Consider the following 26,564-nt stretch of genomic DNA (forward strand, 5'->3'; position numbering starts at 1 on the left):
TAATGTTCATACCTCTATCTTTCTACACATCACTTCTTCCAGTTTGAAAAAGTGTCAAAGGCTAGCTGATTGTAGTGTTTCTCCTTTATCAAGCTAACCATGGCTGAATCGTTTGATTTGTTGATGGATGTCAGTCCGAAAAAGCTTGCATGGAACTTTTTGGTCCATGTTGTTCGTTTATGGAAAGCTCCTTGCCGGTACAATCCTAAGGAGATCAATAGTATTGAAATGGTTCTTCAAGATAGTCAGGCAAGTAATATTAATTGAATATAAACTACATGATCTTATACATTCACACATGCATTCCAAACTGAGCTGTATTTACTATATCTTACACATGCATTCCAAACTGAGCTGTATTTACTATCTTACAGGGAGGGGGATCCAAGCTTCGGTCCCTAAGGCGTTGGTACGTAGATGGAATGATAACATTGATGAGTTCAAGATGTATAAAATGTCAAATTTCATTGTTGTTGAGACAAGAGAGAAAAACCAAGACATCTATGAATCGGTGGACCTTAAATTTCTCTCACCGAACTGTGGTGCTCTTGGTGGAGAATCCAACTTTCCCACTTCAAGCGTTTCGATTAACGCAAATTTCAGAGTTGTTGAATGCTGACAGGATCAATGACTCTCAATTAATAGGTGAGGCGAATACATTTACACTTCCTTAGTGTATAACTCATAACTACCTAACAATAAGATGGAAATCGCAGATATTATGGGTGAAGTGGTTGGAAAGGAAGATCCAAAGGAACTCATCACAAGCAAAGGGAAGGAAACGAAGCGTCTAGCTATTTTGGTTGAAGATCTTGAGTAAGTTGTGTTCGTGAATTATAGTGACATAATATAGGTTGTGTTATAATGATAATAAGGGTTAAACCTGTTTAATCACACTGATTTGCAGTAATTATCGTATTGGGTGTGTGTTGTTTGGGGACATGGTTGATCAAATACTACCATACCTAGATGATGGAAGAGTTGAACCATTGATAGTGGTCTTGCAGTTCTTCCGACCGAGTAGATGGAATGGTATGAATCTAAACCCTTTATCCTATACTATATAAATACAATGTACACATTAAGTGATGTCAGAAGTTTTCTCACTATCAGCTTTATAAATAAACAGAGAAAACCTCAGTACAGAGTCATTTCGACATTTCTAAGCTACGCATCAATCCCGATCTCGAGGAGGTTCGCGACTTTCGTGACAGGTTTGATCCACATTTCAATTTCTATAGATTCAAATTTTTTTTAACGGTCAGATGTAGCCAAGCATTAAAAAAATACTTTCGTTGTACCGCGTAGGAGGCTTGCCGCTATACCCTCAAATTTGGTCAGAATTAGTCAAGTCAACACAAACAACTCACATTCTGGGGCAGATGAACTTAAGCGGGGTGATGTGACGGTGAACACAATAGAGGAAGCACTAAACTCAACACAGGTCATACCATCACCTATTTAAATCCACGTTACATGATATGGCATTTACATAAACCCTCATGTATTTGCAGGAAGGCCCTTTGTGGATTGCTGGAACAATTGTGGCAATCAATTCTGGCAAGGATGATTGGTTTTACAAATCATGTAGAAAGTGTCCGAAGAAGGTTGAAACACCAATTGGAAATAGATACGAGTGTGGAAAGTGTGGCCACACTCACGGAAGTGCATCGTTAAGGTTTGTGTTCAGATTTACAATATGTTTTGGATGGACTATGTTATTGCAATTTACTAAGTTGTGCAATTTATATAATAGGTTTAAGGTTGAGGTGATGGCCTATGATGGCACTGGTAGCATAACACTGCTTCTATGGGATCGAGAAACGGTTCAACTATGTGGTAGACAAGCAGAACAGATCAAGGATGAGGAGGTTCATAGTAAATTATAACAAGTATTATGTCATGTACTTTATATAAATGTCAATGAAATAAACTATAACTTTAGACTTTTGTGATTTAATTTCAGGAACTTTATGCTGAAGGATACCCTGCAGCTCTTGAGAGCCTGTTAGAAAGAAAACTTCTTTTTAAGGTGAATGTCAAATCCTCCAACATCAAGCTCTATGACCAGGTGTATACAGTGATGAAGGTCTGCGAGGATGATACAATTTTTGAAATGCATCTCCCAAATAAAACGTTCTCCACTGTAACTGTATGTGCTAAAAGTTTGTAGGTTCCTTGATTATATTGAGACTTTGAGCAGTTTATTTGGCTATAATATCTAAGTAGGAATATCTCCAATATGGTTGTAGGATACCGGGTGCAGTAACTCGGTGGATTTGTCAGCAGCTATGGTTGATATCAACAATCTTAGTGATTCTCAATATTCTGTGGTAACTCTTGTGCTATATACTTTATAGAACTGGTTATTTTGTGTTAAATCTGCAGGAAATTGACAGTTTTTTTTCATGGGACAGGATGTTGTGGAGGATAGTGTTACAAGCCTCAAGTGCAAAACTCCAGCCAAAACAGCTACCATGGTTTTAAAGCAACAAATTCCCATCAACATTGAGAATGAAGAAGAACTGGGGTTTTCAACCAACAAACTTACCCGCAATCGTGGAAAAAGACAGAAGATGCAACTTCATGATAGCAATGAATGAGCTTTATGAAATACTTATTTCAGAGATATCTATAAACTGTTTTTTGCTTAGCTATTATTGTCTTCATGTTTTGATAATGTTCTTATTAGGGTTATTTATATGTAACTAAAATTAGTAATGAGGATTTAGAGTCTTAACAATAGAGATATTGATTAAGATGGATTCTATATGTTTTAATAGTATTGAATGACAACTCAGGCACTGGATTTTTCTTCACGTGGCTGTAATAGTGATTTCATATATTTGTTTTGTGTTAAGTTACATAATAAAATGACTAGCTAAGTAATAGAAAAAAAAAGTCTTATTATATGAATAATAATGGATACTTTATACAATAGCAATGGCTATCGCTAAGTCATGCTAGAATCAGACACTATTTTCCATAGGGAAAGGGTCAATACTTGATTAAAGCTAAAGTTTTAATTGAATCATAAACCTCTTTAAGTACATTATCAAACAAGTTTCATTAATAGTCAATGCCAATCATTCTAAATTTGACAAACCAACAAGCTAGATAACAATAACTATCCACATATGAGTATTAAACATTACACATAATTGATGTGATCATAGTTTTGTAGTTGCCAAAAAACCATTAAGCAAAGAATTAGGGAGAATTTGATAGGTATCTAATTATAAGAGAGTGTGTACATATATGCAGAGGTATTAGTGCTAAACTAATCAATTTAGCATTAGCCTATCTTGCAAATTTTGTAAAATATAACCATGATATATGTAACTAATAAAGTGGCATTACAAACACTGTTGCATTTTTTATAAGTGTATACTTATAAGAGAGTGTGACACTTTTATGCAAGGGTGAGAATTTGAGAATCAACTTATCATTTTAATATCTTATGATTGATGTCATTAGTGAAAATATATGACAAAAAGAATTAGTCCATGTTATGAAGTATGTAATCAATAGACGCGAGACATTTTTATATTCACATGAATGCAAATCAGCAGTATGCTGGATTTAAACAATGTAGTGCTAAATTTTAGCTAGTTTACAAACAATCTCGATCCTTAATGTAGTGCCAGTTCTAGGTTCAGACTACTAATGCCCACAAGACCAAAGGAAAAATGTGTCATATACGTCATTTACACATCTAACTATATTAAATTATGTGGAAAGGTCAACTTACATAGGGAGTGGAGAAATTATAATTGATGAGATGGATAAAAAAGAAACTTTTTCCATAAAAAGTGTTCTATACCAAGCTGTTAAAACCTTATCAGAACTATATAAAGCAGATAAATTGCATCACAAGATCTTTAACATATCTACATTGAGTTGTGTGGCACAAGTTTCCAAGAGGTTTTTAAATGTGACTTTATTTTGGAAACGATGAAAAATATGTGAACTATTCGGTGAAGTTTATTCATAGTGAAGGAAGAAACAAAATCTTTATCCACACCATAAAATTAAAACAAGTAAACCTTTATTGTCTTTCTTGAGGAAGGGGATAATGTAAGCCCAAATTCATGCAAAGTCATAGTGTGAAACACGATGTACAATTTGATCAAAGAAAAACATAACATGGTGTGAAATACGATGTGTATTACGATGTGCAACTGTAAAGGGACTTCATTAGGGTTACAATGTGCAACCTTTGTTCTACATATTTTGGAAAAGCGAAAAATTTTAGATTTAGGGTTAACCAGCAAAAACGCTATCAAATTCTTCAAAGGTTGAAAAAAATTGTACCCAAATTTTATTATGGACAAAAATGTCTTTTTAATTTTAAAAATACAAAAACAATACCAACAGTAAATATATATTTTCAAAAATATGTCTTGAGATTGAATTTTTGATGTAGATTTTCACCAGCATAATTAAAAAAATGAGATATTAGTATTCTTAAGATTTGATAATTTCTTTCTAAATTATATAATTTATGTATTTATTAAAAATTATTAGTTGTTACCAAAAAATTACAAAAAAATATATACTCAACGAAAAACACCAATTTTTATGTATAATAATATCTTTTTTTATAATTACGCTTAAAAAAATTATATCAAATTCAATCTCCAAGTATTTTTTTAAAATATACATTTACTGTTGGGTATTGTTATTGTGTTTTTAAATTATTTGAACGCATTTTTATTAATAGTATAATTTGAGTATATTTTTGTCAACATTTAATAATAATAATAAATATAATATTAATCAAGACCACCAATATGTTAACTTTTAACGAGAAAATTTTTAGACGAGTCTTCCGAATGGTATTTACTATTTATACGCTTTTTATGAATTTTATATGATGAAAACTGCAATGTAATTATTTAAAATAAGACCATCAACCCCTTCATAAGGTATTATATATTTTATAGTCTATCTAATCATTATTCAACTATTTAAATAAAAAAATAAGCTTGATATTTAATAACATTGTTACTGGCAACAACCACTATCAAATTTGTTAGTTAAACAGATACATATGTACATGGATAGAAATACACAATTCTTTGTATTTTTAAAGAGTGTTAACTAAATTAAAAACGTTATATATTATGAGCCCAAAGAGTTTTTTTTTTTTACAAGTTAATATTATAGTTTAGTAGAAAAAATAATCACCAATATAATCTTAAACCGAAAAAATTTTCTAACTGAATGGTATCCTAATATATATAATTTTTGGCAGAACTTATTTATTTATCTATATATATATATATATATATATATATATATATATATATATATTATATATATATATATATATCTAAAATTTTGTTATTTGGTGATACTAAATTTTATAATTTTCTTTCACACATGAGTTAATTAAATCGTTTCATTATTTTAACTTGGGGTCAAATCTAATTTTTTTATGGGGTATATATATGCACACATTTACTGTCTAACATTTTTTAAGAATGATAGTATGGGCACTTGATCCCACAAAAATTCACATAGATGCATAATTAATTTTAATATATCTTTAAATTGTATCCCAAGTAAAGGTTGTTTCTTAAAAAAAGTGATAATACCATGAATGGTTAACCGATTTAGACCACTTATCTGTAAATTCGAAAGTGGACAACAGTTGGATTCAATTAGATTTATATGTGGTAGCAGGTAAAGCAAAATCTCTATCACACATATAGGAGAAAATATGCATACAATGATAAAAATGTCACCCGTCTACAACTATCAAAGGACGTGATTAAAGCTGCCTTAATGTTTTAGTGAAATGCAGGACTTTGTTCAAAGTCGGTTTCTTTGGGAAACGATTAAAGAAAGCCTGGACTATCCTGAGAGTTTAAATGATGGTTAAGGTAATAGTAGATAGGGTGGCTCATTTTGACACACATCAAGAGCCTCACCATTTTAAATCAACGCTGATCAGATACGCTGCACTTAAATCTGAGGTATCAACTTGACACATCATAAGATATTTCAAAGTGACTAAAGCTCAAAATGGTGAAGTAGGATTGAAATGAAGCATTTTTTTTCTGAAAGATTTCAATTAAATAAACGAGTTGAATGCAGTGAGTTGGCATAGTCTGAATTGGACAAAATGGCACACATTCTTATAATATAACATGATAAATAAAGATGAATACTTCATCGTAAATCTGTCAAATTTAAGCAATTATCTGTATATTTATCCCCATCTTTGTTTACATGGGGTTCTGTTCAAACAAGACTGCTATTACCTTTTTTTGAAAAGAGACTTTGTCCAAGCCAAAATTATGCAAACTAATGATGTGAAACACAATTAGTGCATTGACCCAGTAAAACCATAAGGACCATCGAAAAAATGCAATGTGATATGTTCCCAGGATTTGCATTAATTCACTAACAAGGAGAAGGCAAAAATGCATTTTATCGGGAATATAGCAGCAGGCAATATTTAAATAAATATAAAAAAAACTCAACATAAAGTAGGACATTGCAACATAAGATAATGTAGCACCTTATGAATCATACCTGTTGAGGTATGTAGTCAAATAAGTTATCATTTCTATTTGTGCAACTGTAAAAGAATAAAGAGGTGTGTGATCTCTATTTTTGTATTTAGATACTTTTAAGAGATAAATATAAATTGTGGATCATGATTAACAAGGCATACAATACAGTCGGGCTTTCAGTTACATGAGAAGACTTAACATTATAAAACATATTCCACTAAAAAATTATTTCTCATACCAAGTTATAAAACCAGTAATGGTGAACCTTATCTAGCAAATGCCAATAATATCCAATGGTCATTCAATTATGATGCAATAACATATAATACACAATGGGTATGACACATACATAGGCTAATGACACATAGAATGAAAAACAGGTCACCAATCTATTGAAAGAACTTGATTAAAGATTTCGTGATTGATTAACCAAATATAAGACTCATTGGAGAACTTATTCACAATCATAGGTTCTAAGGTGCTGCTTCCAATACACTCTTAGCAGTTTCTAATAGAAGGAGTTTAGGTGCCGAAAGAGTGCCCAAGAGAGAAGACTTATAGTTAAATACTTTAATTAGCTAATGTCCCTAATATCCAATGGTCATTAAATTATGATGCAGTAACATGTAATGCAAAATGATTATCACACATGCATAGGGTAACGACACATATAGAGAATGATAAAAATCTCATCAATATAAAGAACTTTTTTAAAGTTTTCTTGATGGATTAATTAAATGCAAGACTCATGGCACAAGTCATACACAAAATTAGGTACTACTCTGTTGCTTCCAATACATCCTTAGCAGTTTCTAAAAGAAGTATATGAGGTGCCCCAAATAGTGCACAAATGACAAAAAGTGTAGATAAATACTTTTACCCATTAATGTTACTAATATCCAATGGTCATTAGATTTGCATGGATGATAAAGCAATTGGCCTGTGTTTATTAAGGTAATCACAAAGCAATGTCTATTCATGCATAGAGTCAATATAATCTTATTTAAATATTTAATATAAATATCTTATTTTGCAGTTTGTTGTCTTACCCATTGCATGACACCTTCTAGATGTCAATATAAGCTATTGATATTCTCATTCAAAACATATATATGTCATGAGTTGTGAGAAAGGTTACAAGAACCATAATTTCTACTCAAAAACACTAAGAGCCATTAGCGGCTCCGTAATAAACTGTATATCTAGAATGAGTGACACTCCACCCAATATGAAAAAACTTCCACACCTTAGTGAGGATCTTATCTGGAAGATCATGGTGAAGGCAGATCCTAAGACAGTTGGACAGTGCAGAACGCTAAGCAAGGGTTGGAATTTCAGGCTGTGTACTAATTTGTTCGTGAAGGCAAACTATAAGGAAAACAAAGATCGAAGCAAGAGTGTGATCGTAGGCATTGGCTATCCCCCAGGTGATTACAACTCGATTTGGTTCGTTCGAGCGTATCTTCATTCGGGTCGCCAGGTTCAGTTCAATGTCCCAATGGATGCTAACCAATATGGCTTATATTCAGTCATTGGGTCTGAGAACGGAATCATATGCATAAAGATCTCATTGGGTGGCCTTAATTCTCGGCTTCTTGTATGGAATCCAGTATCGGATAAGAGGCGGTACGTAACCGATGAAGCAAGCAAGCATTCCGCTCATGCCGTTTCTCTATATGCGTTTGGTTTTTTGGAGGACGAAATCGAGTACCGTATTGTGCATGTCTACAAGCGTGCATTTAGACAAAGAAATATGTCATGGTCTCTTTACACTTCATTTGAACGAGAATGGACTCATTCCGGTATGTTTAAGAGTGATGTCCAGAAACTTGGGCCCAAATATATAGTGCACAATGGGATAGTCTATTGGATTGGGTGGCAGGGAGCTAATTTCTTTGAGCCAGCATCCATAGTCACGTTCAACCTCCGCATCCAGATGTTCCATGAGGCAAAGATCCCCCCAGACGTGCCATCTGATTACAACTCACTAACTTACTTCAACGATGGTGTCGGGTATATTTCATACCGTAATCTTGCATTCAGCAGGCAAGTCCTGGTCTGGCAAATGAAAAGAAATGGTGATCACAGCATCCATTGGGAGAGGATGATTAGAGTTTCTGGTCTTGGAATCCCATACACTCCTTCATTGTTCTTAGGCAATGACATAATAACAGTCATGGAGTGCAGAGACGGGTCAGGAAGTGCAAATGATGCCGTGCGAACAGACTTCCTGATTTCGAGGCTAAAATATATGGAATCAAGAAGGGAGCATTTGGTTCAACGCACATGGCAGGAACATGTTAACGTGAAGACAATTACAATGCATTCAGATGGGCTATACATGGTTTAGAGTTCTATGATCAATTTAGATGATCTTCCTGAGTTTTAAATGCAATTTATTTTGTTTAGTTTGCTTATTTAGACAATAGGGTAGAATATATGTAGTTAGATCCCTTGTGTTTCAATATAACCATCTATTGGGTTCGTTTTGATTTTGAAAGAGTTATCAATGTTAGTTTGTTAATCAATGTTATGCACTCTTCTAAATTTTGTAACAACTTAAAGGTTTAGGGTTTACAGGTTTCTTTATCATTTTATTTTTGATATTAAAGTAGTAGTATTAGTTGTAGCAGGTAATATATATGGTTAACTTCCTATATATACCCATTTGTATATACTTAATTTTTACATATTTATCTGTAAATTTATTAAGACATGCCACCTTAATTTAATATCCCTAATACTAAGTTGATAATGGTTATCTATTATCAATAATAAATACATTACCTAGATCTAACTAAACAGAATTGATTGATTACACTAATATCATTTTAACATAAAAAGTATATTCGGCTCATAAACAAGTTATCATATACTGGACTTTATAAATTTTGTATATGACATATTCACACCCAAGGCTAAGAACGACTTTAAACTACGGTTTGTAGACATGTACAATAACTAGGCCTTATAAGTACGATACTTGGGTTTTATAGAAAGAAATCATTGGCTGTGGATGATTTGAAAAACAGATAATATATTATGGATCATCTTTAAAAAGAAAGTTAGGATGCCTTGTGGAGGTGTGTTTAGTAATAGGTTGCTAAAATTAGTCTGACTTAATGACTATAAAAAAGATACTACATAATTCATAATATATACCAATGATAGCTATTACTAGGGTAGTAAAAAAATGATTTATAATTATATATCATATGAATTTAGTCTTACAGCATGGTATTTAACCGGTTTATATCAATAAAGGTTTAATATCATGATAGATGTGGAATAAAGTAGTAACAATGAGGCCAATCAATGAACAATATAGTATTTTAAATTTTCACATAGGTTTGTAAGACCAACTTAACCGTATTAAAATTACCTGGCACACCCACACAACCATTATTACCAGTTAATTGTTACAGATACCAAAGCATAGCATGTGAAGAGAAAGAGAGATAAAAAAAAAACTAGACACAAGTGGAGCCTTCCACGGCAAAAGTCCTCAACAGTTAAAGCTGGGGAAGAAAACCTAACGCAATACAATCATCACAAGGACTAAATGCAGATATAGTTATGAGCGGAAGGCTACTAAAAGATATCCCACTGAACTCAAGGTCAAAAGGTATAAGTAAATGTAGATTTATTTTTCATAATGAGTTTTAGAATAGAAAGTCAAAATATCTTGGTTCCATTTAGGTTAGTACGAATGGAACAAAGTTTAGTGTATACAGATCGAAGTATAATGATTTCTAACATAAATAAGACATGGTTTCTAGCATACATGTTTCTTTTGCTTATATTCTCTATGTTTGGAATATTAACAATCCTGTTTAATCTGAAATGTGCAGAGATGGAGGAAAGAAACACGCTTAAAAATAAGAGAAAGGTTGATCAATTTTGTATGAATGAATGGTCAAGCAACAGTGAAATTCAAGGTACGAAATATGGATAACATGCTTTCATTTAACATAATATAAACGAACTTATTTTCATCACAGTTGGAAAATAGCTTATCCACAATAAGGTAAATTTCAGTTATAGTGTGTATACCACTACAAGAGTACCTTGAATATCTCTAAATAGTTGTATAAAATGGTGTTATAAGTGAGAAAGGTAACAAAGGTATCATGGCAGGGACTTTGTCATCAACATTATTATCGGTTGACTGGAGTCAGCCAGTTGATGATATGCAATGCAACAAAGGGGTTCAGATTAGCTCTAGCAGTACCATTGGCAACTTTAGGTATTTCACCGAGAATAACAATCTACAAAACGATGAGATCCGGGAAAGCTTGGCAACAAAACCATATGTTCTAGCAGATATAACTAACACAGGTAATCTTATATTTTAGCAAAATAGAAATCAAAATCTTACTTAGATTATGGATAGGTAAACTAGAAAAGATCTTTATATGACAGATACTGCAAGACATGCTAGGATGGAACGAGCTAACAAGCTAGCCAAGAAAAAACAACGTGCAATAGAACATATACCTCAAGGTAAAGCCTGAATAAATAATGCTTTATTTCAGCTCTTGCTGCTATCCAATTATTAATGTGCAAATTGTGATCTAATTGTAAATCTGTGTGAATGGTGTGGGAAGGGATCTAACTGAAAACAGTTTCTGAAAAAATTATATGTATAGACCCAACTTGAGTTACATAACTATATACAAAGTGCAATAATAATTAATTTAATTTGTTCTTAAATCACTATAAGGTAATTATTGTTCACTTATGCCAAGTGTATTTTACTATTGCTTAGCGGCAAATTCAGCTATAGATTGTGTCATCACAGGGAATGTAACAGCTACTCTAGCAGATTGCACACTCTATCCAAGTATTGTTATGCAAACCATGAAGAGGGATGAATACAGTAACTTACAAAACAACCAAAAATGGATATTGTTGCCATCAAATCTAACAACACAAGACAATTTAAGAAGTATAGGTAATGGACTAATAGTAACAAACTACACATCCGACTAATTTATGCATTCTAAATATAGTAATTTAGCAAACATCTTTCATTGACAGACAATGCTAGGCATGCTAGGATGGAACGAGCGAACAAGCTAGCAAAGAAAAGACAATATATGGGAACGTCTTCCCCACAAGGTAGGAATTATAGAAAGTATGTTGTAGAATAACTTGCTTATTCCACTTGAGTTATAATAGGTACAGTTCAGAGTTACTATATATGAATCTGTGTCGCAACTTAGTCTGAGTTATCTTTTTTGTATTAATTTATATGTTTTCTAACATGATAAAATTTGTAGTTGAGTTGGTTAACATTCAGAAGCAAAGGTTGATTGTGAATAAGGAAAACAACATATGTTCAAATGAAAATCAAGTGAATTGTGCTCCCAGAAATGGCCCATTTAAAGGTCAGTTTTATTTAATTATGGTCTATATATATAGGCTTGATACACAAATGGTAATCGAATTAGCTAATGAATCATACCAACTAACAAGTACTGTAAGATAAATGCAAATCAAAGTTATATAACTTATCAAATTTGTATGTAAACGAAGGTACTAACCTTGGTCTCCATCCTTGGCCGATCATTCTTTCTCTCAATTTCCCCTTTCACCTATGCCTCCCACAGAGACACTGACTTTGTGCCTTCCAACTCTTCCCAATTTGCCATTTTTTACCACTCTGCTCAATCTTACCGCATTAGCATATGTCTATATGTTAGAAAATAATTAGACTTGATGTCCAAATACATACCACGGAAATCCTTGAATATTTAGGAAATAGCTTCCAATTAAATAGCTTGATCCACCTTCCCATAGTTATCATTTGTAGTGTATTATAAGATTTGTGGCAGTGTACCCAACTGGATCAAAATATCATAATTAGGGAGCACCCAAAATACATGTTATATTCAGTAAAATAGAAGACATGATTATTCAACAAATACTAAGCTAAAGTTATAAATCAGTCGTGCTTAAATTAAAAAAAAAAAACTTATGGAACCCACACAAACATTCAATTCAAATGCCAACATAGTTGAAAGATTTTGTTCAAAGTGATAGTTTTCATACTAGATAATATCAAATAAGACTAGATAAGATCAAAATATTATTCTACTACATTAATCAGCAGCCATGGGTTGCAACACTACTAAACGCAAAGAAATTCCACAATAGATAAGCTGCACATACTGTGAAAATTCATGAACAATTAGGAAATAGCTTCCAACCAAGCACAGAATCCATGCTAATGCTAAAATATACAAATCATACAAAGAGTATATGAATCTGTATAACAGTAAAAACTTACAGTAACCTATTTTACTTCATCAACCGAAAAAATTGTTCTATAGCACAAGTTTTCTGTCATAAAAGTAGGTGGGATCTGTGAATGGGTGAGTATCTTGAATAAAATTAGTACCCACTTTTATGTACTCATTTAAGAATCCGTCTATCATCTACTCTAGAGAGGTCAATCCCTTCAATTCATGAATCAATATATGATTCAGATTCACAGAGTCAGTGAGTGTTATCCTGTATTCATTTTGTACCAACTTTAAAGATGATATTTATTGAAGTCAAACATTTATACTAAGATGATATATATAAGTCAAACATTTATACTAAGGTTCACAACAACCCAAGATTAGATAATTGTAAGAAATATTTTAAATATAACAGTGTAGCAAATAAGTTATTTTTTTAAGTGTTTTTACTCCTCCCTTATATAAATTAATTCTATCCTCCCTTAACAGAAACCCGGGAATATTTAACCGACACCTTCGAAAAAGAGAAAAAAAATTGGCAGGACTGAAGTAATTAATCTCCAACACTTTGAAGCATCCATTGAAAGTTGAAACTTTTACTAAGTTTTCTAGATTCATAAAGTCATAGCATTAACCTGAAGGATGGTATCAGTTCCATATTCTTTTCTCCACCTTAACATGTCTTCCCACATTTGAATAGTCTTCTCAATGTCAAAGTCCTTTGCTTTCAGAAACCTACCACAGCCATAGTTAGCAATTTTTACATTCAGCTTGATCCACTGTTCCATAGTTAGCAGTTGTAGTTTATTACAAGATTTGATTGAGTATACCCAATTGGATCAAAACATGATAATCAAGGAGCACCTAAATACATGTGAATATATGTATAATAATAAATAAATGATGAACTAAGTTAAAGTTATAAACCAATTAAGCTTAAATTCAAGTATATATATTCTTATGGAACCCGCAGAAACAACCAATTCAAATGCCATCATGGTTGGGAGATTGTATTCGAAGTTATAGTTATCATACTAGCTAATATCAAAGAAGACTAGATAAGAAAAAAATGTAATCCTTAACACAGACATAGTTACTGTCGATGTGTTTGTATGCTTAAATGGTCTTATTCATTAATTAGGAATTATATCTAATAGCAAACTACCATGAAGTTTCCAGCTAGAAATATATGCTTAAATGGTCAATCTTACCGCATTAGCATATGTCTATATGTAAATCTCGAAGCCCTTGGAGATATTAACTCTGTGCCCTTTAACTCTACCCAAGTTGCCAGCTTCAACGACTCCGCTCAATATGTCCGATCTGCATTTGCCTACATTAATATGCGAAACTATAAGGCCTACGCCTTAATCTTTGTTTGTGGAATAAAACTTCAAAATCATGAAAACTACTAAATTCATATATGAGGTTTAAAAGTTACAACCAGAGAATTTAAACCCCCTAAATACTAAATAGATATAGAATATATGACACTTAAGCATTGATGTATGGTCCTAAACTCAATATCAACCAAGATTAGTTTATTATATGTGTTAGATATTTTTGTCATATCCGTTTATAAATAATGAAGAACCGCTTTTTGCCCCATTGTAAAATGGATGCAGAGCAGTCAAGGACTCGCAAAATAGGAATCACTGTCATACATCGACAAGAAAATAACAAAGGTACGATATTAAATGGCTATGAATTTCACTATCCAAAAACTGAATAGTTTACAAGTTCACTTAACTACAAAATTTAAGCCATTCTTAGCAATATACATCAGAATTAGGGAAAGATATTTAATAATATATATTAAATTTTGTCAAAGCCGTTCTAATAATGAAATGATCTTCCAATGCATGACATAGGTGGAAGGGCTTCAACAAGGGATGCTAGAGTTGCCAGTTGTAAGGAGCAGGCAAGCAAGGGTATGTTGAGAGATATTCAAAGGATCAATTTATTATTAAAACTGCAAATTATATTTATGCATGTAATTAATGGATTTTTCCGTTCATGTTAATATTGAAATTTTAGAGTATTTGCACATGGGAGATGCAATGTATATATGCGAACACTGCTTTGCCCTTTTTTGGTACGATGAAAGGATAAACAAAAGTTATAACACAGACCAACCAAAATTTACGATGTGTTGTAAAGGAGGTCAAGTCCAACTGCCACACCTACCAGAAGCACCAAAAGTTTTGTATGAGTTGTTGTTCAATAATAACCCCAAGAGCAAGCATTTTCGTGATAACATCAGGTCATATAATAGCATGTTTCAATTCACTTCAATGGGTGCCAAAATAGACCGCGGTATAAATACTTCTAGAGGTCCACCTACATTCATTCTTTGTGGCGAAAACTACCATCTAATAGGTAGCCTAATTCCACCAGAAGGGAATAATGCGAAATTTGCCCAATTATACATAGTTGATTCACAAAATGAGGTGCACAACCGGATGTCAGCTATCAGGCAAGTATCTATAACCTTTTTATTTTACTTAAAATATTTTCAAGGGTTTAGATCAAACTAATTAACCTTATATAATTGAGCGTTGTTTAAAAAACTTGACATTATTTAAAACATGCAGGGGTGAAGATAACAAAAACATAGATGAAGACATTGTAAGAGATCTTAAGAAGATGCTGGATGAAAAGAATGTGTTGGTGAAGGCATTCCGCATGGTTAGGGATTCAATGGGCAAAGAATCAAATTCAACAATTAAACTTAGACTATTGGGAAAAAGGGGAAAGGATGGTAGAAGATATAACTTACCATCAACAGATGAGGTTGCTGCATTGATTGTCGGTGATTTTGACATTGACAAGACAGACAGAGACATTGTTGTGGAGACACAGAGCGGAAGATTACAAAGGATTAATCAACTCAATCCAGCATATCTGGGATTACAATATCCCCTGCTATTTCCTTATGGCGAGGATGGATACAAGGAAGATATACCGCTAAACAAAAGACACCATAACCGTGGTAAAGGACGACAGGAGGTGTCGATGAGAGAATTTTTTGCTTTTCGTATACAAGAAAGACTAGCCGACGGATCTCCACTGTTATACTCAAGAAGACTCTTTCAACAGTTTTTGGTTGATGGGTACTCCATGATTGAGTCATCAAGGCTAAACTACATACGCAGTGACCAAGAGAAATTAAGGTGTGAGATGTACAAGGGAGTAAAGGAAGCAGTACTGAATGGAGAAACAACGCCGTCATCATGTGGCAAGCGTATAATATTGCCTTCGTCATTCACAGGTGGACCAAGATACATGATACAAAACTATCAGGATGCAATGGCAATATGTAAGGTTGTTGGTTATCCAGACCTCTTCATAACCTTCACGTGCAATCCGAAGTGGCCTGAGGTTGAAGACTTTTTGAACAATAGAGAGCTGAATCCACAAGATCGACCCGACATTATTTGTAGGGTTTTCAAGGCAAAATTAGATACACTAATTAAAGATGTACGAGCAAACAAAGTTTTTGGTAGAGTTGCTGCAGGTATGTCCAATCAAAACCAATTATGTCATGGTTCAAGTTTCCAATAGCAATAGCTGTAATGTTTTATGTATGATAGTCTATTTGTCATGGATTTGAATTTTTCATTATGAATCTTGCAGTGGTATACACAATCGAATTCCAGAAACGTGGGTTACCACATGCACACATTCTACTATTCTTACACAAGGATGACAAATTTCCCACTGCCGAAGATATTGATAAGATTATATCAGCTGAGATACCCGATAAAAAGATAGACCCGGAATACTTTGATGCAGTCGAAAAGCACATGATGCACGGTCCATGTGGAGTGGCAAGGAAAGATTCACCATGTATGGAAAATTCTAAATGCATTCGACACTTCCCTAAGAAGTTTGTTGAGAATACTACTATCGACGATGATGGGTACCCGGTATACCGACGAAGAGAAGATGGAAAGACTATCAACAAATCAGGAGTCGATCTTGACAATCGTTATGTTGTACCACACAATAGGTTTCTACTCATGAGATATGGTGCCCATATTAATGTTGAGTGGTGTAACCAGTCAAGATCTATTAAGTATTTGTTCAAATATGTGAACAAAGGTCATGACCGTGTAACGGCTTCATTTTATAAAAGTGCTGCAGACAAAGAGAACATGGATGACTATGATGAAGTCAGTATGTACTATGATTGCAGGTATATTTCTCCGTGTGAAGCTGCTTGGAGGATCTTTGGTTACAACATACACTACAGGGATCCCTCGGTTGTTCGTCTAGGATTTCACTTACCCGATGAACAAAACTTGATCTTTAAAGATAATGAAAAGCTCGATGATGTGATCCGAGAAGCATCTGTTAAGGAGTCTATGTTTCTCGGTTGGTTTCAAGCCAACAAGATCTACTCAGAAGCAAGGTCGCTCACTTTTGCAGAATTTCCTACACATTTTGTGTGGAAGGCAAAGGAAAGGGTGTGGTTGCCTCGGAAGAGCCATGCTGTAATTGGAAGAATCTTCTTTGTGCCTCCTGGATCTGGTGAGAGATATTACCTAAGGCTACTACTCAATTGCGTTAGGGGACCAACTTGCTATGAAGACATTCGAACTATAGACGGTGTTGTATACTCATCATTCAAAGATGCATGTTATGCACGTGGTCTTTTAGATGATGATAAGGAATATGTTGAAGCAATAGTGGAAGCAAGTTATTGGGGCTCAGGTACATACTTGAGGAATCTTTTTGCTACATTGTTATTTTCCAATTCAATGGACAGACCCGAACATGTATGGGAAGAAACATGGACTTTATTATGTGATGACATACTTCATAGACAGAGGAGACTACTCGATAATCAAGGTATATATAAACTTTGTGGCATTATAAGAATAGTGTGATTAATTATGACATAAGAATTAACAGCTACATATTTATTGGTAGAAATTTTAAAATACAAGTGTATATCAATTTATGTACAACTAGCTATGGCTTGCTTAAACATATAACTTCATAATTAATAATAAATAGTATGAATAAAGAGGATATGAAAATAAGATTTAATAGACATGGTATTAGATTTATTAGTGATTTGGACTCATTTTATTAGATTCACTTTATTAAAGAAAATAAAATTTCAAAAAATTTGACCAATTGTATGAAGCAAGGTTTTGCAAGTGTTTACGATTTGAGTTAACAATTTTTTCTTAATCATATACATGATTTGACATATATGTTGCTATTATGTACACAGAGTTAATCCTCACAGAGGCCGAGATCAAAGATTTGACCCTAATGGAGATTGAGAATATACTTAACAAATACAACAAAAGTCTGAAAGATTTTCCACCAATGCCAATGCCAGATACAAACCAATGTAACAATTTATTGTATCCCAATGGCATGAATAGGTTAATTTGCGATGAACTCAGATATGATCGGCAAAAACTAGCTGCAGAGCATGTAACCTACTTAGGACTATTAACTGATGAACAAAAAGAAGTATATAACAAAGTCATCACTGCAGTTCAAACCGGCAAAGGTGGAGTATTTTTCCTTTATGGGTACGGTGGGACAGGAAAAACATTTGTTTGGAAGACACTAGCTTCTGCATTGAGGTCTAGATCACATATTGTTCTAACAGTTGCATCTAGCGGGATAGCATCACTTTTGTTGCCTGGAGGCAGGACAGCTCACTCACGTTTCGCAATACCGCTTAACATAGATGAATTCTCAACATGCAATATTAAGCAAGGGAGTGCACTAGCTGAGCTTTTGATTAAGACAAAGTTGATAATTTGGGATGAGGCACCTATGGTAAATAGATTCTGTATTGAAGCTCTTGATAGGACCATGCGTGACATATTAAGGTTCAATAACAAAGATAGCTTGGAGCAGCCATTTGGAGGCAAGACAATTGTTTTTGGGGGAGATTTTCGCCAAATACTTCCAGTCATCCCGAAAGGGTCTAGGCAAGAAATAGTCAATGCCACTATCAACTCATCATACTTGTGGGATGACTGCAAGCTTTTGACACTTTCAAAGAACATGCGCTTAAAATCAAGTGATTTAAATTCAAGGTCATCTGAGTTGAAAGAATTTGCTGATTGGATACTCAGTATTGGTGATGGCAGCCAAGGGTCACGATCGAATACAGGTGAAAAGGTTGTCATTCCCGATGACATATTGGTTTCCGATTGGGTAGACCCAATTGAAGCAATATGTAGAGTAACTTATCCTGAAAGCTTTTCAGGAAGAAATATTGACCAACAGATTGAAGATCGAGCTATCCTTGCACCAACACTACAGTTAGTTGATGAGATCAACAACTACATGATGAGTTTAAATCCGGCTGAAGCGCAAACATATTTGAGCTCTGATAAGGCATGTCCCACAGAGCCTAATAACGATTTATTGGCTTCAATACACACTCCTGAACTCCTAAACACAATCAAGTGCTCAGGTGTCCCTAACCATGAGTTAACACTAAAAGTTGGAACACCAATTATGCTGTTAAGAAACATTGACCACTCCGCAGGATTGTGCAATGGAACACGATTGGTTGTTACTAAACTTGGAAAACACATAATTGAAGCACGAACGTGTGCGGGCAAGAATAAGGGGCAGAAAGTGTTTATACCAAGGATGACACTAAGTCCTTCTGACCATCGAATACCATTCAAATTCCAACGGAGACAATTTCCTATTATGGTTTCATACGCGATGACTATAAACAAGAGCCAAGGTCAGTCATTATCAAAGGTTGGGTTAATATTGAAGAAACCCGTATTCACACATGGCCAGCTCTATGTTGCTATCTCCAGGGTGACAAATAAGGAAGGACTCAAGATTTTGTTGTGTCATGATGATGATCAAAAGAAAGAAACAGAGAATGTCGTTTTCAAAGAAGTATTCAGAAACATATGTTGAACATTACAAGTATTCCAGGAAAAGATCCAGCAGTCATTGGTTACACAAACGAGGTACTTGCTCCTACCAACTAAGTTGTTGTTTCATGTTACAATTTTCTTAAAAAGCCATTTTAGGTGTAGAGAACTAAACCAGTATACAATCAGTGCCTTTGGCAGGATTTAACCAAAGTAAAACTATTCTGAAAAATATGTTTTGCATTATAGGAACTATATTACCTTTATTGTCCAGCTAGAAGGTTTATTGGGGTGATATGCAATCTGATGTCCTCATTATAGCCCCACCCTAAAGTCAAACAAATGAGTAGTGTTACAAATAATGCCCATCGAGACCCTGTATAACTCTCAGTTAGCTACCGACACAATTTCAGTATAACAAACTAATGACAGTTGGATCTGTGCAATCTAATTTATATACCTCTATAGAACAAATTTAATTTCATTGTACCATCCCTTTGATTAGGAAAATAATTAGACTTGATGTCCAAATACATACCACGGAAATCCTTGAATATTTAGGAAATAGCTTCCAATTAAATAGCTTGATCCACCTTCCCATAGTTATCATTTGTAGTGTATTATAAGATTTGTGGCAGTGTACCCAATTGGATCAAAATATCATAATTAGGGAGCACCCAAAATACATGTTATATTCAGTAAAATAGAAGACATGATTATTCAACAAATACTAAGCTAAAGTTATAAATCAGTCGTGCTTAAATTTAAAAAAAAAAAACTTATGGAACCCACACAAACATTCAATTCAAATGCCAACATAGTTGAAAGATTTTGTTCAAAGTGATAGTTTTCATACTAGATAATATCAAATAAGACTAGATAAGAGCAAAATATTATTCTACTACATTAATCAGCAGCCATGGGTTGCAACACTACTAAATGCAAAGGAATTCCATAATAGATAAGCTGCACATACTGTGAAAATTCATGAACAATTAGGAAATAGCTTCCAACCAAGCACAGAATCCATGCTAATGCTAAAATATACAAATCATACAAAGAGTATATGAATCTGTATAACAGTAAAAACTTACAGTAACCTATTTTACTTCATCAACCGAAAAAATTGTTCTATAGCACAAGTTTTCTGTCATAAAAGTAGGTGGGATCTGTGAATGGGTGAGTATCTTGAATAAAATTAGTACCCACTTTTATGTACTCATTTAAGAATCCGTCTATCATCTACTCTAGAGAGGTCAATCCCTTCAATTCATGAATCAATATATGATTCAGATTCACAGATTCAGTGAGTGTTATCCTGTATTCATTTTGTACCAACTATAAAGATGATATTTATTGAAGTCAAACATTTATACTAAGATGATATATATAAGTCAAACATTTATACTAAGGTTCACAACAACCCAAGATTAGATAATTGTAAGAAATATTTTAAATATAACAGTGTAGCAAATAAGTTATTTTTTTAAGTGTTTTTACTCTTCCCTTATATAAATTAATTCTATCCTCCCTTAACAGAAACCCGGGAATATTTAACCGACACCTTCAAAAAAGAGAAAAAAAAATTGGCAGGACTGAAGTAATTAATCTCCAACACTTTGAAGCATCCATTGAAAGTTGAAACTTTTACTAAGTTTTTTAGATTCATAAAGTCATAGCATTAACCTGAAGGATGGTATCAGTTCCATATTCTTTTCTCCACCTTAACATGTCTTCCCACATTTGAATAGTCTTCTCAATGTCAAAGTCCTTTGCTTTCAGAAACCTACCACAGCCATAGTTAGCAATTTTTACATTCAGCTTGATCCACTGTTCCATAGTTAGCAGTTGTAGTTTATTACAAGATTTGATTGAGTATACCCAATTGGATAAAAACATGATAATCAAGGAGCACCTAAATACATGTCAATATATGAATAATAACAGACAAATGATGAACTAAGTTAAAGTTATAAACCAATTAAGCTTGAATTCAAGTATATATATTCTTATGGAACCCGCAGAAACAACCAATTCAAATGCCATCATGGTTGGGAGATTGTATTCGAAGTTATAGTTATCATACTAGCTAATATCAAAGAAGACTAGATAAGAAAAAAATGTAATCCTTAACACAGACATAGTTACTTTCGATGTGTCTGTATGCTTAAATGGTCTTATTCATTAATTAGGAATTATATCTAATAGCAAACTACCATGAAGTTTCCAGCTAGAAATATATGATTTAACTACTAGCAAAATTACATGTACTATATGTATCAGATGGCCGTGGTATACTTACATACATCTCGAACCAAATCTTTTTGAATCGGATTCTACCCATTTCGGCGACCTTTGCCCCAAAGAGCGGATGGAGCGAGCTTCTCTTGGAAATTAAAGTCCCTACCCATTCGGCTACCTTCCACCAACCTTCTCAAAGCGCGGTCATCCCACATGGAAACGCTAACGCAGGAGATTACAATTCTTGATGCATAAAAAAGTAACAAAGCTTCTGATTTTCTTAAACACTGTCACCGCACCAAGAAATGTCAGCTATCAACGCCAAATACAATCCCATTATGTATTTCATATAAGAAATTATTTAAATGTATTCAGTTGTAGTAGATTTAAAATCAGCAGTTAAACAATCGAAAATTATATTTCTAATATTTAATATGTTTATACTTGAAGACATAGTACCTGATCCCGATCTAGACGTTTCACGAAGACTGGAGCAGTAATGGATTCGACGGAAGGATTCAATCATATTCCAACAGCCATAGAAATCGTCATCTATAGATTAACTAGATCCTAAAAAATTTGTGCCCCCAATATTAACTGTGTGAAGCAACAGTGAGTTAAGCTACAACACCAGACAAATTGAACCTGGCAACCAGAAGCAAGTGGTGCCAGTACCCTTTTTCCCTTGCTTTTGGTTTTCTGATGCCCATGGTTTTTTTTTTTTTAAGATTATTAGATTGATATGTTTTGTGAAATATTTGGAGAAGAAGACTGTTGTAGTTGGTGGGGGCGGGCGGGTTGCAATAAATTCAAATTTAATGAATAGATAAGAATTCAAATGTCTCACTCTATGTGAAGTGGGCAACTATTTAATGAGATCACATAATTATAATTATAGGATAGATAACGGGTATATTATTTTTAATATAAATCATCTTTAACGCCTTTCCATTTCTTTCTAAATGGTAATGTAATATATAATACTTATATTATATAAATCCACCGAGCATAATCAAGTTTAAAAAAATTTTACATTTTAGTCATACAGATCAAAATTAATGTAGTGGAACTTTTTTATATAAATAGACACTATTGTATATATACTTTTTTATGTAGACATTTGTTTTAACAAGGTACAAATTGTAAAAGTATTTCTAATGCGCTTATTAAATAGTACAAATTTAACCTGTTTTAAAATAAAACACAATCTGTTAAAGTACATGATAGTATCAATTTTTTGAAAAATAAATATATGCTTAAAAATATTTATTTATGACTCAAAATGATAACATCTGTTATTCAAATTATACTTAAAAATTATAAAACATTATTCGTATACGCGTTTAGTTAATTATTAATTTAATTTGTTAAAGTATACTCTAAAAATTACCATTTAAGAAAATTTATCATTCAAACATATAAGTTGCATTTTTTATTTTTTCTATTGTTTATTTATCCATAACTATTTGTAATTGAACCTAATATATTTTTTAAGATTAATATAACATATTCATGTTTACACAATGAAAAAACCCTATATATCTAACAATAATTTTATTTATAAAACATAAATTTATATTCTATAAATGAGATGCGACATAGAGAATTATAAATAATTATTTCACGTTATAATTACAATTTTTTAATTGAATATTGCTAAATATTTGATAAGTATTTAGATAACTACGTTTCATAAAAATCTGTCTCACAATTTAATTTAACATAAAAAATATATATAATTTTGGGAATATATTTTACTCATGTACGATTATACTTTATTTATTTTACATATTTAACTAGACATGATAACCTTTATTCTTTTATATATATCTCATTAAAATTATTATGGTGTCTAATTCTCTTCAAAAATTAAAAAAACGTTAATGAAAACATTAGACAGCAGGAACATATTATTGTGAATGGTTTTTTAATCTAAGCAATTTTTAATAAAATGCCTTTTATGTATATATTTTTTTTTAAACAAGGCACGAATCGTAAAAGTGATTCTAACGTCGTATTAAAGAATGCTAATAAAAATTGTTTTAAAGGTTACCTTTTAAATATTTTTATTAACCGAATTATATATCAATATATCAAAAAAGTTTAATCACTTAATTTTTTTTTGATATTATGATCGTGCAATTTGTTTCCATTAAAATATATGAATCTCTTTTTTAGATAAACTTTAGATAAATACCATTAAAAGTATTAAACACACCAACCGCGAGTAATTTAGACTATACAATAGGATCTATTAATATAAAAAAAAGTTTCACTACATTAATTTTGTCTGTTTGACTAAAATGTAAAAAAAAAATTCAGTTTTTAATTATTTACTCTGTACAAACAAAAATAAAACAATCTTATATATTGTATAAATAATTCTGATATACTATAAATAAATACCTTTTAATTTCAGTTTTTACATAAACTTTAGATAAATACCTATAAAGCTATTTATTATAGTCTATATAAGCGATAATAAAACAGTCTTATAAATTGTACAAATAATTATTATATTAAAAACTTTAAATCTTACGAAAGTATAATTCTTAGTATCAACATATAAGTAAAACTAAATTTTTGTAATAGATTAATATTTAGTCCGGGCGTAGCCCGGGTATTCCACTAGTATTGATAATAACAATATGTATATAGAATAATGTGGGAATTACGCGTGCATGCAGTGTGACGTCCCTCTCACAAAGTCTCAAGCACCGTAATGCACAAGCTACGAATAAATAATATGTTTCCATCTATACACTTTAACATTTTCAAATTCAAACTATACTATTTTCAACCCCATTGATGCTTCGTACGTAGTTTATACGCATAGTACTAGAAATTAGAAAAAGACTAGTACAATAAAGAATACTTCACGTGGCATATAGTATCCTCTAAAATATTATCCATCACTTTCTCTAATTTTGTGATGCGTAGTGTCACTTGATATATAGAAATTTCTTTTTTGATGCTCTTGTTAGTTGTTATAACGACTTAACGAGACATATGTCGTTATTTCAATCCGTTCATTATTTAACACTTTGCTCTTGTAGATAGTTAAACCGCCACTAAATCCCTAAAAAACCGACACTAAATCATGTACACTTTATAGTGAGGTTTCGTACTTTGACGATCTATGATTAACCCTATGCTACGCAATAATTCTCTTTCCCAACAATGAAGAAAAATAAAGTTGTGGTTTGGGGAGGAAAGGTTTAAAGTTTCAATATGGCTATGCATGCATGCATGCATTCCGGACTCCATCCCATGTGTTATGCTTGTTTAGTACACGTGTAATGTAATTGGAGTGTATTACAGGACCTTATCCAAATGCGCATCCCCGTATTAATTGGAGTGTCCGGAGGACTGGACAACAAGAACTCGACCAAAATATTAGGGATTTAATATTTTTTATTATAACTCTGCTAAGTAATTAACTAAAGGTGTAATTAACTACAGTCAATTAGGAAAAGAAATACTACAAGAAAATAGTGAATACTATTAGATTTATTGGAGAAATAACGAAAATAATCTACCGATAAATATATTACTGTCGGATTTTACATCAAATTTTTATTAGTATAATTTTCGTAAATCCGACGGTAATTATCAGTGGATTCTGCAGTTTATTCTTTGCTTCAAAAATTATTTGGTTATTGACGAAAAATTTTTGCCAGTTTTGCGTCTACTTACTGTCAGATTTTTCTTGATAAATTCGGCGATAAATTCAATTTTTTAAAAAAATTAACACAATTAGTAGTCAAATTCAATTTATTTTTTTAATTTTTTACATAATTAGTAATTAAATTCTAAATAATAGAAACAAAATAATGATTTTATTAAATATCAAGTGTACGTACAGAATAAAAAGTCAAATTAATAAAATACAATCAAATAGTCTAAAGTAAAACTCTAATTACTATTGTTGAATTTAAAGAACTAATAAAAGATTAATTGATAATGATTAAATATTATTAATGGATTAAAAACTAAATTGTATGTGTGATTAATTTGCTTAATGGTGTAGGAAATTAATACAAAGCATTAGGCTCAATTAGCTTCAAAATTCACTTCACTTGTTCAAAAGAATAATGGCTAATCTCCAAAGAAGAGGGAAAAAAAAATCTTGGCTGGCCTAAGAAAAAATATATAGTAAATCGGTGATCCAAGTCCATTCACCCACTAATAATCCAAAGAATAGTTGCTAGTCATTAACCTAATTGTAGAAAAGCAATTCACTTTAGTCTGAACTAAACACAAGTAACTAAATCAAATTCTCTTTTCTCTTTTTTTTTCTATCACCCACATAAAGAAGTTCAGAAAGAAAGCATAAAAAAGGAAAAGCTCTGACTAGGGCTCAAATTAAGAAGAAAAAAGAGAGTTATCAAAATCAAGCAAGTCAATTAGATAGAGTTTTAAGGAAAGATCACATCTTAAGAATGCATCAGAGATATATTTTTTTATTTATGCTTCATTGAAAATTGTTGAAGACATCTCCTCTCTGCATTCATTAAACTGGAAAGATCAAGAAGTTGAAGATTATGGAGATCTATACTACGAATCAACAGACAAAAAAAAATTTGGAGCCAAAGCACAAATAAAAGGCTCATATTCTTGAAGCAACATAAAAAATGATGAAAGAGAAGATAGAATGTATGGATGCATGTATG

At 32.4% G+C, this 26,564-nt stretch overlaps 3 protein-coding genes across 4 annotated transcripts; all 3 read left to right on the plus strand.

The window, feature by feature from the left end:
* Positions 1–399: 399 nt before the first annotated feature.
* Positions 400–2,819, plus strand: LOC112802478 (replication protein A 70 kDa DNA-binding subunit C-like). Of its 2 annotated transcripts, none has more exons than XM_025845715.3 (10): positions 400–645; positions 717–816; positions 908–1,032; positions 1,130–1,214; positions 1,309–1,444; positions 1,515–1,678; positions 1,757–1,871; positions 1,967–2,152; positions 2,253–2,333; positions 2,418–2,819. In XM_025845715.3, the coding sequence occupies exons 1-10, from the start codon at positions 423–425 to the stop codon at positions 2,601–2,603; spliced, it is 1,401 nt and encodes a 466-aa protein (XP_025701500.2). In that variant the 5' UTR covers positions 400–422; the 3' UTR covers positions 2,604–2,819. The 2 variants fall into 2 exon arrangements, with proteins under 2 accessions (XP_025701500.2, XP_025701501.1); XM_025845716.3 differs by having other exon boundaries at positions 479–645; positions 2,230–2,333.
* Positions 2,820–7,731: 4,912 nt separating this feature from the next.
* On the plus strand, positions 7,732–8,874 carry LOC140173268 (uncharacterized). The gene has a single exon (XM_072196093.1). The coding sequence runs from the start codon at positions 7,732–7,734 to the stop codon at positions 8,872–8,874; it is 1,143 nt and encodes a 380-aa protein (XP_072052194.1).
* A 1,780-nt stretch (positions 8,875–10,654) lies between these two features.
* Positions 10,655–19,693, plus strand: LOC140173269 (uncharacterized). The gene is made up of 10 exons (XM_072196094.1): positions 10,655–10,862; positions 10,947–11,027; positions 11,293–11,478; positions 11,565–11,645; positions 11,807–11,914; positions 14,644–14,703; positions 14,810–15,248; positions 15,367–16,289; positions 16,409–17,488; positions 18,018–19,693. The coding sequence occupies exons 1-10, from the start codon at positions 10,655–10,657 to the stop codon at positions 19,691–19,693; spliced, it is 4,842 nt and encodes a 1,613-aa protein (XP_072052195.1).
* Positions 19,694–26,564: the final 6,871 nt, after the last annotated feature.

The sequence above is a fragment of the Arachis hypogaea genome, chromosome 5, assembly GCF_003086295.3.
Source record: "Arachis hypogaea cultivar Tifrunner chromosome 5, arahy.Tifrunner.gnm2.J5K5, whole genome shotgun sequence".
Taxonomy (NCBI): Eukaryota; Viridiplantae; Streptophyta; class Magnoliopsida; order Fabales; family Fabaceae; genus Arachis; species Arachis hypogaea.

Bases quoted from the DNA above. Each gene is read 5' to 3' on its own strand.
- LOC112802478 (XM_025845715.3), top strand. From the start codon at position 423: ATGATAACATTGATGAGTTCAAGATGTATAAAATGTCAAATTTCATTG. The intron at 646-716 runs GTGAGGCGAATA...TGGAAATCGCAG, and splicing joins CAATGACTCTCAATTAATAG to ATATTATGGGTGAAGTGGTT. The intron at 817-907 runs GTAAGTTGTGTT...ACTGATTTGCAG, and splicing joins ATTTTGGTTGAAGATCTTGA to TAATTATCGTATTGGGTGTG.
- LOC140173268 (XM_072196093.1), top strand. From the start codon at position 7,732: ATGAGTGACACTCCACCCAATATGAAAAAACTTCCACACCTTAGTGAG.
- LOC140173269 (XM_072196094.1), top strand. From the start codon at position 10,655: ATGGCAGGGACTTTGTCATCAACATTATTATCGGTTGACTGGAGTCAG. The intron at 14,704-14,809 runs GTATGTTGAGAG...TTGAAATTTTAG, and splicing joins TAAGGAGCAGGCAAGCAAGG to AGTATTTGCACATGGGAGAT. The intron at 16,290-16,408 runs GTATGTCCAATC...TGAATCTTGCAG, and splicing joins TTTTGGTAGAGTTGCTGCAG to TGGTATACACAATCGAATTC.